At 41.6% G+C, this 16,719-nt stretch overlaps 3 protein-coding genes and 1 long non-coding RNA gene across 10 annotated transcripts in view; 3 read left to right on the forward strand and 1 right to left on the reverse strand.

The window, feature by feature from the left end:
• Positions 1-16,719, forward strand: part of LOC124314496 — a 103,874-nt gene that overhangs the window by 79,736 nt on the left and 7,419 nt on the right. The gene's annotated exons all lie outside the window — the stretch shown is intronic.
• Positions 566-4,561, forward strand: LOC124314460 (alpha-adducin-like). Its single transcript, XM_046779669.1, has 10 exons — positions 566-612; positions 1,970-2,161; positions 2,252-2,340; positions 2,714-2,903; positions 2,975-3,073; positions 3,140-3,271; positions 3,355-3,495; positions 3,643-3,810; positions 3,926-4,102; positions 4,237-4,561. Exons 3-10 carry the CDS (start codon positions 2,285-2,287, stop codon positions 4,294-4,296), a joined length of 1,023 nt encoding a protein of 340 aa, XP_046635625.1. The 5' UTR covers positions 566-612; positions 1,970-2,161; positions 2,252-2,284; the 3' UTR covers positions 4,297-4,561.
• Positions 5,629-15,461, forward strand: LOC124314417 (protein hu-li tai shao-like). Of its 7 annotated transcripts, none has more exons than XM_046779589.1 (19): positions 5,629-5,775; positions 8,319-8,771; positions 8,866-9,053; positions 9,149-9,247; positions 9,383-9,514; positions 9,632-9,775; positions 9,851-10,018; positions 10,094-10,276; positions 10,354-10,490; positions 10,552-10,678; positions 11,497-11,703; positions 11,776-11,876; positions 11,943-12,037; positions 12,112-12,261; positions 12,553-12,633; positions 12,938-13,006; positions 13,390-13,467; positions 13,886-14,105; positions 14,176-15,461. In XM_046779589.1, the coding sequence occupies exons 2-18, from the start codon at positions 8,462-8,464 to the stop codon at positions 14,086-14,088; spliced, it is 2,472 nt and encodes an 823-aa protein (XP_046635545.1). In that variant the 5' UTR covers positions 5,629-5,775; positions 8,319-8,461; the 3' UTR covers positions 14,089-14,105; positions 14,176-15,461. The 7 variants fall into 7 exon arrangements, with proteins under 7 accessions (XP_046635545.1, XP_046635548.1, XP_046635549.1 ...); XM_046779590.1 differs by lacking the exon at positions 5,629-5,775 and adding an exon at positions 5,921-6,056; XM_046779591.1 differs by lacking the exon at positions 5,629-5,775 and adding an exon at positions 6,082-6,364.
• On the reverse strand, positions 15,453-16,637 carry LOC124314472 (tetratricopeptide repeat protein 1-like). The gene is made up of 4 exons (XM_046779683.1): positions 16,294-16,637; positions 16,055-16,228; positions 15,735-15,975; positions 15,453-15,671 (listed from the first exon to the last, which is right to left on the reverse strand). Exons 1-4 carry the CDS (start codon positions 16,507-16,509, stop codon positions 15,556-15,558), a joined length of 747 nt encoding a protein of 248 aa, XP_046635639.1. The 5' UTR covers positions 16,510-16,637; the 3' UTR covers positions 15,453-15,555.

The following is a 16,719-nucleotide window of genomic DNA, read 5'->3' on the forward strand; positions in this document are numbered from 1 at the left end:
TCACGATGACTGACTGAAAATCTGTTTAACTCATATGTTATTTACCACAATTTTGGTTTCCAAAAATTAATTTGATTATTATTAACGTCCTTTTTAAATTGATGTTCTTCATACTGTAAGATCTATACACACATATATCTAATATCTAATATAACTCGAATGAAAGCGCAGCGCGTCTTTCTTTACTCCGTCCATGAAACTGGACAACGCTGGAATGAGAATATCCAACAGGCGGTTGTTTGTGACTGGGCATAGCTTTGCCTTTGCGGGTCACGGTGGGGGTCTGGTGTCATCCGGTGTCGAAGAGGTTGTCAAAAGATCCTGAACTTTGTTGGTCGCTTTTCAAACAGGCCATCGGTCGAGCGTTTGAGTTTGTATGGGAGCTAGATTAGAAATCGCCGTTTTTCCATGGAATCCAACATCAAACTTCTGGGAATAATGTATGTCTAAGGTAGTAGTTTACCATATTGCGTTGATGTTTTTCCAACAAGTGCGCAAGTCATCATTTTATTGGAATGATGATCCCCGTTTTCCTTGGCCATCTGCAATCCAGTTTGATGCGGACAAGCAGATGTAGGACATCATAAACAATCGCGTGGGCTCCTGTTTACTGTAAGTTTCTTATTCATTCTTATCGTTTGTCGTGCATAATTAAATAGCAAAAAGCTTGGGCTTTCAACTATTTATCGTCTAAACTAGCAAAGGCATTCTTCGAATCCGCTCTGCAGTCGATAAAAGATTACGTCATTTCAATTTTACACCACCCACACATAGACTAAATTGAGGACTCACAAACAACTCAGAGATTAGGTCTATTCATAATTTTTCATTTTAACGTATTTTTCAATCGAGGCTGCTGGAAGAAGTTAAAATTTTTTAAAATTTAAAAAAATGGAATAACGCGAATTTACAGGAAGACGGTTTTGCACGAAGACCTTTGATTCAACTCCCTGCAAACCGGATGACTTGCTGACCCGGAAGCAAGGGGCCGGCTAACCTTGAAACGGTTGCAAAAAAATATGTAGTAAAACTCTCAACTGACCCTTTCCATCGGTCGCCTACGCGTTTGATTGTTGCGCCCAACCAGTCGATGATGATAGAAGGTTCTCGAATATCAATGCATAGTAATATTCAGCTTAATGTATACACGCGCTTCTGCCGAAGAAAAGACTTTGTTGACTGCTAGCAGTTGTGCTTAGTTATCAATACGTTTTTACGCAGGACGCACTTCAGACCATGAGTCCTCCTTGGCTGATATCGCACAACGATGTTGATCACGTAGCCAGAGTGCAGACGTATCTTAAACGAGTTGAGCGAGATATTGCGAAAAACATTTTCTTATTACAAAAAACGTGATTCTCAGACGCGTGTTTGGTTGAATTTAATCAAAGATATCCGATCGGTTAATTAATAAATGACCCATCGTGGTAGACATAAACTTTTTTGACAACTTTGATCTTTGCAATGTCATTTGCAATTTTTTTTTTAAATATCTCGCGGACTATGTACTACGCCTCCATATGGTGTTTCCATGGCTGTGACATTTTCATAGATAAATGTAAATTTCCACGAATTTGAAATATTTTCCAGACTAATCAAGATTCGCTTGATAGAATTTCTAACTTTTGGTTTTCAATATTTCTAGAAAAAACAGTCGGACGATATGAAAATATTATGGTCAAGGCTAAATGGGGGCGGTTCTATTACTTCCACGATACAAGTTGTAACTTGTATTTAAGGTTGTACAGTTAAATACAAATAATATCGACAGGTATGCGGTCGCCGGTGGGTAAATACAAAAGAAACAAAATTTTCATAAGTGCGGACTTTTTTTAAAAGCAAAGCAGGATTAAGTTAATGTACGTTCATATTATTTGATTTCGTTTGATTTTTTTATGTAACTCTGTCGTCTGTCTCGTCCTATTATCTCTACTCCACAAATTTAAAAATATTTTTTATGTTGACTTAGCGAGGTCTTACGGGATCGCAAAGGATAAATGATATTATCTTTGATTATTTGCCCTGCAACGGTCCACACAGACACACAGCAATCGGTTAAACAAATAAACAGTTTCCATTATCTCAACACCAATTTGACTTTCAGTCGACTTTGAGCCAAAAGACGCACCAGATTCGTCCAGGAAAGGTGTGACAGTTTCAGGTAAATTTTGTTTTCGCTAGTGCGTATGTTGTTGGTAATTGCATTTAAAAGGACAACTTTACAATTAATTGCTGATTATTCAAATTCTAGGAATCAAACGAGTCTTTTAAAATTGACCGTAAGATGGCAACTCCCGCCGGTGATAACGACTCTATTCAAAACGGAAGTACGCTAAAAAGGTTAGAAACTTATAAAGTTCAATTAGAGAACTACCAGGAAAATAATGAATCACTAATAAATCCAAATGAGCTTCAACGGAATTACGATTTAAAAAATGTGTAGAAAGTTCAATTAGAGAACTACCAAGAAAAATTATTGAATCACCAAATCCCAATGTGTTTCAACAGAATTGCGATTAAACAAATTTTCAGTTTAATTAGAGAACTACCAAGAAAATTTTGAATCACTAATTCCAGATGTGTTATTCAACGGAATCACGATTACAAAATTTTGTAGTTTTTAATTAGAGAACTACTAGGAAAATATTGAATCACGAAAATCTAAATGTAATTCAGCGGAATTGCGATTGACAAAATTTGTTTACGCTTTCAGGATTCATTTCCAAGAAGAGGGTCATCGAAGCGGTTACATTCCGCGAGGAATTATTCCCGTCGATGACATTGGAAATATCGAACCAGCTGGTTACGCTCCAGGAGAAAAGGAATTGCGATGTAAATTGGCCGCGCTTTACAGATTAGTGGATCACCTTGGGTGGTCCCAGTCGGTGTTTAACCACATTACTGTATGACCAACTTTATCGATGCTAAATGTTTTGATTAGATCGTAATTATTTGCCATTAACAAACTAACCAGGTTAAAGTAAGCGAAGATGACCATCATTTTCTCCTGAATCCATTTGGATTGCTCTACCATGAAATCACCGCCTCGTCACTAATCAAAGTGGACGTCCAGGTATATCAATCAGCAATCAAATTCTTTTCTTTTTTCAATTTTTACTTTTGTTTTCTCATCAATTAGGGCAACATGATTGACAAAGGATCCACCTATTTCGGTGTGAACATTCCTGGTTTTGTTCTACACTCGGCCGTTCATTCGGCACGTCCGGACGCCAAATGTGTGATTCACATTCATCACGCATCCTGCATTGCTGTATGAAATGAAGTCGTTTCAACTGGAAATCAAAGCGCCTGTCGCTAATGTCGCCATTCGTTTCCGTGTAATATTATATATAGGTGGCTTCGATGAAATGCGGCTTTCTCCCGGTCAGTCAGGAGGCTGTACTCGTCGGCAACGTGAGCTACCACGATTTTTATGGCGTTCTGGTCGACAGAGCCGAGCGCGAAACCATCATTAAAAATTTGGGCAACAATCATGTACGTACACACATACACAGTTACACACACGCAGTTTATATATAGCCGTAGGGTGGCGGGACGACATTAAATCATCACCCGCTCTCACGCAACGCGAGCACGCTCTCTTTTATTCCTGTATTTTTTTGTTTTGTGCGTGCAATTTAGATTATGTTTTTGCGTAATCACGGCTTAGTTGTCGCCGGCCGCACGGTGGAGGAAGCTTTTACCCGTGCCTACCACACGGTGCTGGCGTGTGAAGCCCAAGTCACGATGATGTCCGCTGGTCTGGAGAACCTGATCATCGTTTCCGAAGAGGCCAAGCAGCGTTCCATGGTTGCATAATAATATTCCATTTTTTTACGACCACTTGTTTCCTTTCTAGTTTATGATAGTAGTATCAAGACAAATTTGTTTTTTCTTTCTCGCTTGTGGCTCGTGTGCACAACAGGAAGTTGTTCGTCGCGCTCAAGAAATGATCGAAGATGGCGCCCTGAAAGAAAAAGCGGGCCAGCAGCAGCAACCATCATCGGGAGACGTTGATACTAAAGAGAAGAAGGCGCCTCAAGTCAGGTGGAACCTCGGCGACCTCGAATTCGAAGCGTACATGCGGATGATGGACAATGCCGTAAGTTCAACAGACCGACTTTTTCTGTTTATTGCCAGCACAACATATTTAACAAACAATACGTAAATTTACATAAATGTGAATATCCTGTCATTGTTTTGTTTTTGTTTTTTTTCGTTTCTGAAACGCTTCAGGGATATCGAACGGGATACCCGTACCGTCTTCCATCGTTCAAGAGACCGACAGAAAATTAAATACTCTTTAACAGACAAAAGCAGCTCACGATTTCAAGGTGCTGCGTGACACTGACAGCAGCAGCCCCCACGGGCTAACTGTTTCGGAGGAGGAGGACAGCTCCTCTAGTGCATGTAATAACTTTGTAATTTTTTTGTCTGTCGTTTTACGTGCAGACATTTTATATATCTACCGCGGTATTGTGTCTGTGTGTGTGTGTAACTTGGACCTGTAGGGTATGCAGTAGTAGAAAACTATGCTATTACACAGAGGGTTGAAAGGTCGTCGCGTATCGAGTGCATGCAACTTAAAACTATTTTCTCAAACAAAAAATGAAAAAGTGTTAACACATCTGTGTAACTGTAACAGAGTGTTAATGCCCTCTTGTAACAAATGCACCCGGTTATTTTGTCTAACCTGCACGAACTAATCTTGAAATATTTTTGATTATCGATTGTAACGCAAACATGTTCTCGATTTGGCAGCAAAGGTCAACCCAGCCTCGATCCCGTGTTTCATTTCATATAATCAAACGTTTCAGTCTCTATTTGATAAAAAGGAAGGATAAGTCCACTTTTGTCAGCAAACTGTTCAAAAAGTGGTTATTCTTTTGTTATAGACTACTGCTGTCGACAGGTAAGTGAAAATTGTTTCTTTTCAAACAACAAAGAATAACAAAAAAAAAATGTCTTCTTCCGAATGAACAATCGCTTTCTCCAGCTGAGTTTCAGTTCTGTTGTTTAACGGGAAAAATGTCACGCATGTTTATGAAGGTAAACTTTCCCAGACGCCCGAGGGGGCTCTATGGCATAAACACATAGGTCGAATGCACCGACCAAGCTCCTCATACGGTTTGTCTGTTATACCGGTACACGTCAAACTTTCCATTCGTCTTGTTACCAAGAAACTGAGAAAGAGTCAAAAAAGCTCTTTTTCGGTGCAAGGGTATAATGCAATCATATTTTACCTCGGGGGCACGAGCCCGAATAAACGACGACTACGTCACCCAATAAAGGAAAGACGATTGTTGTTGCTATAGTCGACCCATTCCGTCTATCGTTATTGAACAAACATCCCAAAAGTTACATATAGGCAGCGGCCAACTGGTCCTGGTCGTCTGGATTCCCCATCACCAGTTTTGACACTTTTATTTCTCATTTTTCCTATTTCTTTCTCAATTAGTGAACAAGAACGTCTCGTGGTATCAAGTTACAATTATTTCCAGTTGGAAGAATAGTCGGCTAATAAAAACGGGAATATAAAAAGAAACAAGGAAAAAACCAAAAAGAACCAAGCATCAGATGAATGGAATGTTTGCGAGTCGGCGTAGCGGGTGGTGCGAATAAAGTCGATGTGGCAACGCCGCGGCCGCTCATTTTTTCCACTCCTCTCAGCGACTAGTGTTTCGACCGGCCGCCGCCGCCGCAAGTCGAGAGCAGCAGAGAGTCGTGGAGAGTTGAGGACTTGGTGTTTTGTTGATTGTGTGCCTGAACTAAAAGGTAAGCCAGCTATCTATTCATTTCACCTGTGCCTTGTCGTCCACCCCGAGACAGAGCATTGCCAATTAGGATTGCGAGTGCGAAGAATTCACGCGCAGAGATTTGTCTTTAGCTTGGCTTTTGAGGGCCTCGGCGTTGGCAGGCGTCTCTGTGGAAATTGTGTGTGTCGACTGCGTCGGCGGGCCATAGCTTTAGAGAGAGAGAGAGGGGTGGGCAGATGCACCACACAGCAGACAGGGACTTGGGTGTGTCCCGTGCTGATCAGCACACCCGATTTTTTGGTGGGTTCTTTCGTTCACACTGATTGCTCTCTTCCTTCTTTAATTTCCATGTCCGGTTTATACACACAACAGAGCAGCAGTGTGTTTCAATTCAATCGACGATTATCGTTTGACCCGTGCTTGTGTGACTACGTGTGTCTGTGTGTGTGTGTGTTTGTCTACGTGTGTTTTAAAAGGTGCTGCCAGCCCAACGGTGGGAGTGATTGTTTAGCTCGAGTTTATCAGTGACAGATTGGTTTTTATTCACAATTTCAATCGTGGTGTGCCATTAGAGCTGTGTGTGTGTGTGGATGAAACACGCCTGCAGGGTTCGTGTGTGTGTGTAATGAAATTATTTTATTTTGTCTTTTTCCAATGTCAAACCTCGAATGAAACCAGCAGAGAGAGGCTTTATCGTGGTTTTCCAAGAGAATGCCAACGCTTCGTTGTCATTGTTACACTCGTTTCTCCAATCTTGCGTGTGCTGCTCTCGTAGGCGATAGTCAAAAATTTCCATTTTTTCCGGTTTTCGTTGAGAGTCGAGTCTGGCGAGGAGAGATGGGCAGGATATTATATACTAAGCAAGCGAAACATTTCTCTCTCTTCCTTTTTTCGTGTGTGTCTTTCACAAGGCATCTGCAGAGTGATGAGGGAGGGGTTAATGGCCTGTGTCTTATTTTTATTTTCTCTTTCCTACTCAATTGTTCTTCCTTGTTTTTTCTCAGAAAGTCGACCGCAACTGTAATCTATGGTCGTCTCTTTTGATATTTTTTGATTAGGGATGGGCTGTAGATCGCTATTGTTTACAGCAGATCCCATCCCACAACTATCATTAATCGATTAAGGTCGACAAAGTCAAGCAACTCGATTTGCCCTTCAAATAAGAACAAAACAAAACAAAACTAAAAAATACTGCTGTTGTTGTAATAGCCCGCCCCGATTCATTTGTTGACCAATAGAAAAGACTAATCACCGGCACCAGTCCTAATCGAAACCTTTTTGGTCTCGTTTGTTTGAAAGACTAATAATTTAAAAAGAATAGCTTTCTCCTTTTTTTTTGTATTTGTTAAGCTCCTGAAACCGAATGTTTGAAAGCTGAACTCTCGACGGCTCCTGTGTCGATCTATAAACAAATATGTGAAGGTGGAAACGACAGGGAGAGAGAGACCCGTTTTACTAACTCGTCAATATCTCACAATTCCTTTTCCCCCTCACTCACCCGATCCTTGAAAATCCCCACCCTATATATTTATACTTTTCCAGCAACTGCCACTATATTTTTTCGTTGAAATAACATGTAGAGAGAAAACTGAACCCGTTCAGTTTGGGAGAAAAAATCGGGGTAAAGCCAGAGAGAGAGAGAGGGGATGAGTGAGTATGCAGTGCACATATGTGTAGGACTACACACACACACACACGGTAGAGTAGTTGTCTAGACAACGACACAACGAAAAGGAAGCCTTGCGTGATCTGACTTGTTTGGAAAATTTTCGTACGGACGCCCTATGGAATAGGGGAAAGTGGCAATTCGGTTTTTGAGGATGCACACATAGGAATGGAAGCCAGAGCCCCGGAAAGAGCTCATTGTGTTCGGCTTGCGGAGTAACAGAAAAAAAAGGAAAATCGGTAGGAAAAAAAAGAATAGAAAGGGAAAAAGAGAGAGATGGGCAAGCTGCCCAGTTCCAGAACGTCTGGCTCTAGCTAGCTTTTTAACATGACGTCATTATGATACCAGAGATGCGCATTTTTTACCCGACTGGCTTTAGGCAGTTTTTGTTTTTTATTTTGTGTATTCAATTTTCTGGAAAGAAGGAGAACAAGAAATTCAAAACCAGCTGCCTGTATTTCTCTCTGTCGTCGAGACGGAGTGAATTTTCCCTTTTTCCACAGTGGGTGGGAATGGCCAAAGCAAAAAGGAAAGGGGAGGAGGCACCGTGAGAGTGCGAAAACGATGCCCGTCCGCAAGGAGTGTCTTCCGTGCGGCACGTTCTTCTACCTCCTTGTGCAGCTAGCGTGCATCTGTCTAGGCGGTTGCGCCGTTGACCGTATCGTGATATAAATAACCCGTGACATCAACTTGGGGCACCCTTGAGGGGGGGCATTGCGCTTGTCCGAAAGTGAAAGACACACACAAAAGCTGGAAAATATAAAATGTGCGGTATTCCGCCAATAGAAAGACTCTGTCTGCTATCGTGTGAAAGCCCAGACTCGAGCGCGCGCTCATTTCGAAATGTGCCAATGTTGTAAACTAATTTTTCTTTTTGGTATTTTCTCTCTCGACAGGTTGCGACGATTGATATTTTTGGACTCCGTTTGTTGTGAGCCGATCGCAGACAGGAGCTTCGTTTATTTTGCTGGGCCAAGAGGAGGGCGATAAACGAAAAAGGCAGCTGGACAGAGAGAACAAGGACTCGTGCCGTGACAGAATGGCAGCCGAAGCAGCTACTACGATGGCTGCTGCTGAACAAAAGTTGAATGGATTGGACGAGCAGCAGCTCAACGGTTGCGAATTTGACCCCAACGCCGTGGTGGATGAGGACGATTTAAAGAAATTACGGCCGCCAGATATCGACGCCGACGTCCGCGACATGGAACGTCGACGAAGAGTCGAAGTCATGATGGGCAGCAGGACCTTTCGCGATGACTTGGAGAGGATCGTTGACCAGCAGTTGAGAGAAGGAGGGGCTGCCGGACTCTTTGCTCTTCAACAGCACATTTCAGACTTGACCGGAATGGGTAACACTCATCCGTTTTTTTCTCCCCACCCCTCATTCCCGTAAATCATCTGGGAATTGCAGATAATAAAAATATGTTGTCTGGGCGGTAATAGGTACCCATCGAGGGTTGGGCGGCGGTGGAGGTGGTGGAGCGCGTTGCGTTATCCCCATCAACGATATTAAAGGCGTGGATTTCCCCAGTTACGTTAAAGGAGAAAAGATCATTCGGTGCAAGTTGGCAGCCCTCTACCGGCTGGTCGACCTTTTCGGCTGGTCGCAATCTATTTACAATCACATTACGGTACTGGACGATATTATCCTCCTCTTTTTTTTATGTTTACAATCGTCTATTCCATCTTGACATAAAACGTGAACGATTCCCTTGTCGTCTGGCAGGTTCGCGTGAGCCAGGAGCAGGAGCACTTTCTATTGAACCCGTTTGGTCTGCTGTACAGCGAAGTAACGGCCTCTTCCCTGATTAAGGTCGACATGCAGGTAAAAAAAAAGCCAATGCCGTGCGGAGAGACTTTACGCCTTTCGATGGCCGAGCGCATGCGACGATGCGTTTGGTCGATTTCCCGTTGCTGGAACCCCATAGACTCCTTTTTTGTTTTCTTTTCGTTATTTTAGGGCAATGTGGTCGACCCAGGAACAACGAACTTTGGAGTCAACATTGCCGGTTTCGTCCTACATTCGGCCATCCACGCTGCCCGCCCGGACGCCAAATGTGTCGTCCACATCCACCATCCAGCTTGCGTCGCCGTGAGTGTTGTTTTTCTCGAAATTTTCCGATGATGGATGAGTGGCTATAATTGTAAGGGGGTTTTTTACCCCCCTCCCCGTTCACTTTTGACTCATTGGAACATTCTTTGTTGTCAGATCTCCGCCCTGAAATGCGGGTTCCTTCCCGTCAGTCAGGAGAGCGTGTTGATCGGGGAAGTGAGCTACCACGACTACTACGGCATTTTGGTGGATCCTGAAGAGCGTGAGTCGATCGCACGGAATCTCGGCCCCTTGAACAAAGTATGTCAAGGAGCATCCTCCTCCCAAACACTTCCAGGTCACGGTTCTAATACGGGATTGATGCTATTCTTGTAGGTGATGTTCCTCCGCAATCATGGCCTAGTCATCCTTGGCGAGACCATCGAGGAGGCATTTTTTCGCGCCTGCAATACCGTCCTGGCCTGCGAGTCACAAATCAGAATGATGCCCGTCGGTCTCGACAATTTGATCATGATTTCAGAGGACGCCAAACGACGCTCTCAGGTACCACCGTCAATTCCATTCCAGGATTTGTCTAATAAAAATACCCAAGTCAATCACGATTACATCTTTTTATAGGAGGTAGCCAAGAGAGCCAACGAGTTCACTAGAGCCGGACGCAATAATGTTACATTGACTGGAGTCGAGACTGGAGAGCAACCCGAACAAGAAGAGGTTAAAGAGAAACCTCGGACTCGCGAGGTCAAGTGGCGACAGGGCGACATGGAATTCGAAGCTTACATGCGGATGTTGGATAACTCTGTACGTCTAATTTTGAAGTGCCTTGTTTGCGGGACTTGTTTGTGTCATTTGCCGCTTGTTTTTTTTCTTATTTATAGGGTTACCGAAGTGGATATCCGTACCGCGTCCATTCAGTGAGAACGGAACTGCCCAGGCAGAAACATGACGTCGAAGTCCCACCGGCCGTCTCTTCCTTTGGTTATTTGATCGAGGAAGACGAGCTATACAAAAACAGGTATTTTTTAATTGAAGCGTCCAGCCGTCGCACGACTGACCTGGTTCACATTTTTTTATAGCCCACTCAGAAAGTTGCTAGACGGACGTCGAACCCTGGATAAGAACCGCTGGATCAATTCACCCAACGTCTACCAAAAAGTGGAAGTAGTCGAGCAAGGAACGCAGGATCCCAAGAAGATCACCAAGGTAGTTTGATCCCCCAAGCTCCAATCCTTAACAAAAACAAACAAACAAAAAAACAGACGGAACATGAAATCCATTATTTGCTTGCTGGTAGAACCAAAAAAGAACGCACTATTTCCTTAAATCGGTGTTTTGGCCCACAGCTCCATTGATGTTTTTTTTTCTCTCTCTCTTAATTTTCTTTGACGAAAAGTGGCTTTGACATTCGACTGTCGACTATATTGGGCTTCTGTAGAATCCAATAATAATCCTCCCTATCTTCTTAAATGCATTACTGAAAGCTTGTAACGCGGTCATGTTCTCCATTCCCTTTTTTGTCTGTTTCGTAGAATCTCTTATTTGAAAGAAGGCAACTCTCCTAGTCTTTTCCTCTCTGACATTTTTTAAAAATCATTTTCTAAACCGTAGAGCCTTTCTCTGATGTCTTCATCAGCAGTGTAGAGGTCGTCACATTTTCTTTTAGCCAACTATACTACTTAACTCTACAGAGTTTTGATTATAATTTTACTTTCTTCTCCTTCATTTGCATGGGCTGGTTTTAATACACGCTGGCTCAACACTAACACGTTGTTTTTTGCCCTTTCGACCTGTTTATCCTTAAAGAATTGACAACGTTTTTTTCTTTTTTAAAAACTAGCCAGCTTAAGTATGATCCACTGAAATTGGATTAAGACAGACACAGAGAGAGGGATAGAGGATTGGATGTAACTTGTATTGGCTTAGGATAGCACTCTAGGATAGATGACTAGGAAAAAATTGATACGATGTGTTTAACGTTTTATTTTTATTTATTTTTTGCGTCTCTCCGAAACTAAATCTAGTGGGTACCCGATGGCTCTCCGACTCACAGCAGCACTCCGTTCAAGTTGGAGATTGCCCACCAATTTGTTCCCATGGGCACGACATCGAAGGAATTTAAACAGAAGCAGAAGCAGATCAAAGAGAACCGTCGCCAAGGTGGCATCAGTGCCGGCCCCCAGTCGCACATTTTGGAAGGTGTCAGTTGGGACGAAGCTCAAAAATTACAAGTATAACACTTCAAAAAATGATTGTGAGAAACGTCAAGTTAATTTCAACTTATCGAATGGTGGTTTGGGCAGGACGCTAATACAAGCGGCACAGGCGACCATGTAGTTGTTGTCGGTGCAGCATCAAAAGGCATCATTCAACGTGACTTCCAGCACCACGCCATGGTCTACAGGTGAATATCGATTACTGATTTGGATTCTTTGTTACGAATTTACAATACCTTTTTGTTCTATTTTAGAACTCCGTACGCCAAGAATCCCTTTGATTCCGTCTCGGATCAAGAGATTGAGGAATACAAAAGACAAGTGGAGATGTCTCAGAAGGGTATTTCAGGCAAGTTACATGATCCACTATAAAGTCAGCTAAAGTTGGAGCAAGTCATAATTGATTCTCTTAAAAAACTACAGAGGAACACGAAGTCAGTTACTCAACTACGGAAGCTCCCACGATGGAGCCTCTTGTAGCCGAGTCTGTCGTACTATCTCCAAGTGGTGAGCCAGTCCACCCCGAACGGAAATCATCACCAACATCGCCACGGCCGCTAAGTGACGACGAAGGTACGTCTTTCATATCAATCATCTTATTATTTGGTTGTTTCTTCTTCTCGTTGTGGATCGATAGCGGTGGTGGTGGGCAATTTTATTCGTATACTCGTTTTCTCTATTATTATTATTTATTTATTTTTTTTTTTCGTCACTTCCTGTTAGTCGTTCTTGTATTTTCCTCTTCTTTCCAATTCAATTCACTGTTGTTTTTGTTTCCCTTGATTATTATTTTTTTATATATGTTTCTCCTCTTTTTCCGTGTTGGGTTTTCGGGAAAACACACAAATACCTTTCGTTGAGTAGCAAGTCCACGAGTAGTTGAGGTGGCTGTGAAACACGTGCCGCAAGAAGATCACGCACAACGCCAACTTCTCCCGGCAGACGGTTAGTTTGTTTTTTCTCATTTGTCTTTTTATTTTTCCTCGTCTTTCTATTCTCTCTATCCTTAGCTGTTGTGGTTCCAAATTTAGTTAGTAATCGAGTCGCAGTCAAGCATGTGTTTTGCATGATGTCATGGCCAGAATTGAGAATGCACATGATGAATGAATGGGTGTGGTGATGACTGCTTCGTGCTGTGTGTCTTTTTGTGTCGCTGCATGTAATCGTGGATGCGAGAAAAAACTAGCCACCCTTTTTATTATTTTTTGTTTGCTGTTTTGTTGGCTGTTCCCTCCGTCTGCCCCGGTAGATACCACAGGGGCCGAGTCGCCTGAGCCTTTTGCCGAGCGCTCGAAATCCGCCCGCCTTCCGCGCGACGGTGAGTGATGAGCCTCTTTCTAACATTATAACCCTCTTGATTATAAGCCAGCAATGCGGCCTATAATTTTATTGAATGATGTAATTTTTTTTTTTAAACTTTAGCCTGTAACGTCTCCATTTAATTTCATTTAAATGCTTGGCATGCTTAGTAATTGTCAAGAAATTCACCGCTTTAAAAAAAAACCAAACAAAAGAACACAGATCTCAGACTGTACATTGCTTAAGACGTTAAAAAAAAACTAACGTGAATTTCTAGTCGATTTTTAAAGACGTTATAGACCAACATTAAGGCTTATCTGTTCCTTATAGTTGTCGCTTTTTCTGTTGTGTGTTTTTTTTATTTCATTGTTTTTTTGTGTGTTGGGCCGTCGTGTGGATTAGGGTCGGGCGATGCTTGGGACATGTTCAAGCGTCGCTCGTGGTCGCTGGGCCGCGACAAGAGGAAACACCAGAATAAAGGTTTGCATTCACACATTACAGTCGTTTCTCATCCCAGTCCCTCCGCTTGTTTGATTATTCATTGTTGTTTGCGGCTTGCTAACTTCCCTTTTAGTTTGTTTGTTTTTTAACTGTGTAGCACTGTAGCTAATAGTTGTTGTTATTTAGTTGAACTAATACCTAAAAACGTTTCTTAAACACTCTCGATGAAGCCTGTAAGACCCGGGTCTCTAGTCAGTCAGTTGTGCCTCGAAATAGGTGAATAACAAACTACCAGATTTAATTGAAGTTTTTCTAACAACCTGGGTGAAGTGATTTTTAAAAAATAACTTTTAAAACGATTTTGAGTGGCAACTCGTGCTAATAACCCACTGACATTGATGATGACACTCGAGGACGTGAATAAACTAATGCGTTTGATTGCAAACAATTTACACAGGCGCTGAAGTGAATGGCGACGAAATAGACAACCCACAGAGCCAGGTGTCGCAGAGTAGCCGCGACGAATCGTCAGCTCGCGACATGTCGACGGAAGATTCTCCCTCCAAATCCAAGGACAAGAAGAAGAAGAAAGGACTTCGAACACCATCCTTCCTCAAGAAGAAAAGCAAGGAGAAGAAGAAGCCAACACCAGAAGCTTGAACAACTACTTCACTTTCGTACGTTTTCAAAAATGAAGTTAGTTCTCTGTCGTGTGAAACTCATCAAAGCTTTTTCATCTATTTGCAGGCTTTCAGTGTTCGGAAATAATCTATAAATGAGAAACAAACTCTTTTGGGACTCTTTTGGGGACAGCGCACTGCCACTCGAGTGTCGTCGGGGTTTTTCTCGTTTTTTTTTTTTTTTTTTTTTTCCTTATTTTTTCTCATCTTAAAGAAAAAAAAAACCATGAATAATCTCTTCTATATACTTCAGCTACTCTCCGGTAGTCCTCTTTGGTTTGCGTCAAGTATCGTAAAAAAAAACTAATCCGCCTTGCTTTAGATTGGAGAAGAAAAAAAAAAGTGTTTGGTTTTTAGTATCTCTTTCTCCGTTACACTCTTGTGAGACCAGAATCTCTGATTCAAGGATTGTGGACGACGAAAGGCACTTTGCAGAAACTTTTATTTGAAAAAAACAAAAACACATTAAACTCTTGGCTTCTTTGTACCACCTTTCTTTTCGACCCACTACGCTACCCGGTAGACAATAATTGGAGATGTCGCGCGCTGCAATTGTGTAAAGAACGTAGGGGTCTTTGGGAGATCGACGAAAAAACCTGTTTGTTTGTGTTGGGCTTGGTTGGACATCTTCGGACTGAGACATACAATAGAACCAAAATGGATGAAATGTGGCGTGGGGTTTTCTCGATAAGTGTCGATTTCTTAATCGCAGTGCGAGGTGCTTTTTTCAATTCAAAACCTAAATCCTGTGGATTGACTTGATGTTAATACTTCGTTTTAATTTTCTTCTGTCGTCTTTTTCTTCCCCACCGTTGGCCTCTTCATTTTGTTTCGAGTTAAGATTCGTCAGGTGTGTCTATCCCCCCCATTATTATTCCTTTTTGTTAATGTAGTACTAATTCATCCGTGATGTGGGCCACTTACTTTCTTCCTCAATCCCATGAAATTTACTTTCTATATCCCAAATCTTGTAGCACACACATCCCCCAGCTATTTTGCTATCTTATTTATATTTTACCTTTCTATAAACCTGGCAATTTTCTTCAAATCCTTTCCATCTATTCCTTTCTTTTTTCGACTTTTTTTTCTAGATTTGTTAAAAAGCGTTTTCGTTGGTTTGGTATGCTTTTTTTAAACTGTGGAGAAAAGGTAGCTTGAACACACATGCCAGCTTGACCAGCAGCTTAACATTAAAACAAAAAAAAACCCTTTGACTACCGATTTTTTTCTTCTGGTATGCAGTTCCGTGTCATTTGAAATCGAACGAAAAGTGTACTATGATGTATCACTATATAACTGTACTGCACGTGGCGTCTGGCCGAAAATTATACCTTAATCTGAATGTCCACAGAACGAGGAATTTATTCAAATTATTTCCAGCTTTACAAATTTTTATTATTGACATTTCTTTTTCAAATAGTGGCCTCCATGAGGGTAAGCATATAAATCATTTGGACATGTTAACTGAGTAAGAGCCTGTGGCTGGATCTTGATTGATTTTGAAATTATCAGTTGACAATCCAAAAGGTTTAAGAAACATATTTCCCAAATCTTTCATTTTTCCTGCACAAAGTATTTTGCACAGGTTAGTAACAAGTAAAAAAAAGGTGTAATTTAAAAGCTTACCAAACATTTCTTGTTTGAGCTTTTCTGTTTGCTCTTCAATACGTTTAGGCAACTTCATCAAGGCAGAATTAATTTCCACATTGTTGGGCTCTAGTCCATGTAATTCTTTATAGTCAGCTAGAGCCTTGTCAAGTTGATCTAATTCTTCATACAGTTTGGCTCGTCGCATAAGTGCTTTGAAATATGCTGGATTCAGTTCTAAAGCTTTTGTGCAATCTTTCAAAGCACTTTCATTTTTACCCTATATAAGAATGTAAAAAGAAAATTCATTTCTTCTTAAAAATTGGGAGGTCTTGAGGAAAATCAATGAGTGGCCCTACCTGTTTCACCTTTGCAGCTGCCCGATTGTTGTACAACATTGATCTTTCTTCTGTGAAAATGGAAGGACAGATTTTCAAGGCGTTGGAATAAAGATGGCATGCTTCGTCATGGCTTCCACACCTAAAGAGTGTATTCCCTTTCTCCTTGATTTCCAAAACTTTGGTTTTTCTCTCCTGAATCCAAGATACAGTACAGTCAATGAAGTTTAAACCATTGCTTGAACCGCTCTACAACTCACCTCAATCTCTTCCTTGCTAAGTTGTAGATCTTCACTGTTTGTTACAACATCACAATCTGACTCATCTGATGAGACGTATGGAGTATTTTCTCCTGAGGGGCCTAGTGCATCTTGGAATTCAACGTTTTCATCGTGCTCTGAAATTTCAGATTTGCAATTTGTGATATCCAAATCTTTGATCAAATCCTCAACTATCTTTTCGTTCTTTTCCGCCATAGAGTTTTATCTTCAAGCAGATATTACAACACAATCCTTGAGATCCACCACAAGTTTGTTTTGAATTGTTTTGACGTAACGCAATCTAGAATTTTCAAGCCATCTAGCGAACATTAAAGTAATGTAAGAACAGATTATGGCCATGAATGACGAGTGTAAAAGCCTTGCCCCCCCCCCCAAAAAAAAAAGAAAAAAAAAACAACAATGTTT

The sequence above is a fragment of the Daphnia pulicaria genome, chromosome 10 (assembly GCF_021234035.1).
Source record: "Daphnia pulicaria isolate SC F1-1A chromosome 10, SC_F0-13Bv2, whole genome shotgun sequence".
NCBI classification, from domain to species: Eukaryota; Metazoa; Arthropoda; class Branchiopoda; order Diplostraca; family Daphniidae; genus Daphnia; species Daphnia pulicaria.

Excerpts from the sequence above, each read along its gene's own strand:
- LOC124314472 (XM_046779683.1), bottom strand. The coding sequence starts at position 16,509 with ATGGCGGAAAAGAACGAAAAGATAGTTGAGGATTTGATCAAAGATTTG. Across the intron at positions 15,976-16,054 it reads CAGCTGCAAAGGTGAAACAG|GGTAAAAATGAAAGTGCTTT; the intron begins GTAGGGCCACTC and ends ATTCTTATATAG. Across the intron at positions 15,672-15,734 it reads GCTCAAACAAGAAATGTTTG|GAAAAATGAAAGATTTGGGA; the intron begins GTAAGCTTTTAA and ends TACTTTGTGCAG.
- LOC124314460 (XM_046779669.1), top strand. The coding sequence starts at position 2,285 with ATGGCAACTCCCGCCGGTGATAACGACTCTATTCAAAACGGAAGTACG. Across the intron at positions 2,904-2,974 it reads CGGTGTTTAACCACATTACT|GTTAAAGTAAGCGAAGATGA; the intron begins GTATGACCAACT and ends CAAACTAACCAG. Across the intron at positions 3,496-3,642 it reads AAAATTTGGGCAACAATCAT|ATTATGTTTTTGCGTAATCA; the intron begins GTACGTACACAC and ends CGTGCAATTTAG.
- LOC124314417 (XM_046779589.1), top strand. The coding sequence starts at position 8,462 with ATGGCAGCCGAAGCAGCTACTACGATGGCTGCTGCTGAACAAAAGTTG. Across the intron at positions 8,772-8,865 it reads TTCAGACTTGACCGGAATGG|GTACCCATCGAGGGTTGGGC; the intron begins GTAACACTCATC and ends GGGCGGTAATAG. Across the intron at positions 11,877-11,942 it reads CACCACGCCATGGTCTACAG|AACTCCGTACGCCAAGAATC; the intron begins GTGAATATCGAT and ends GTTCTATTTTAG.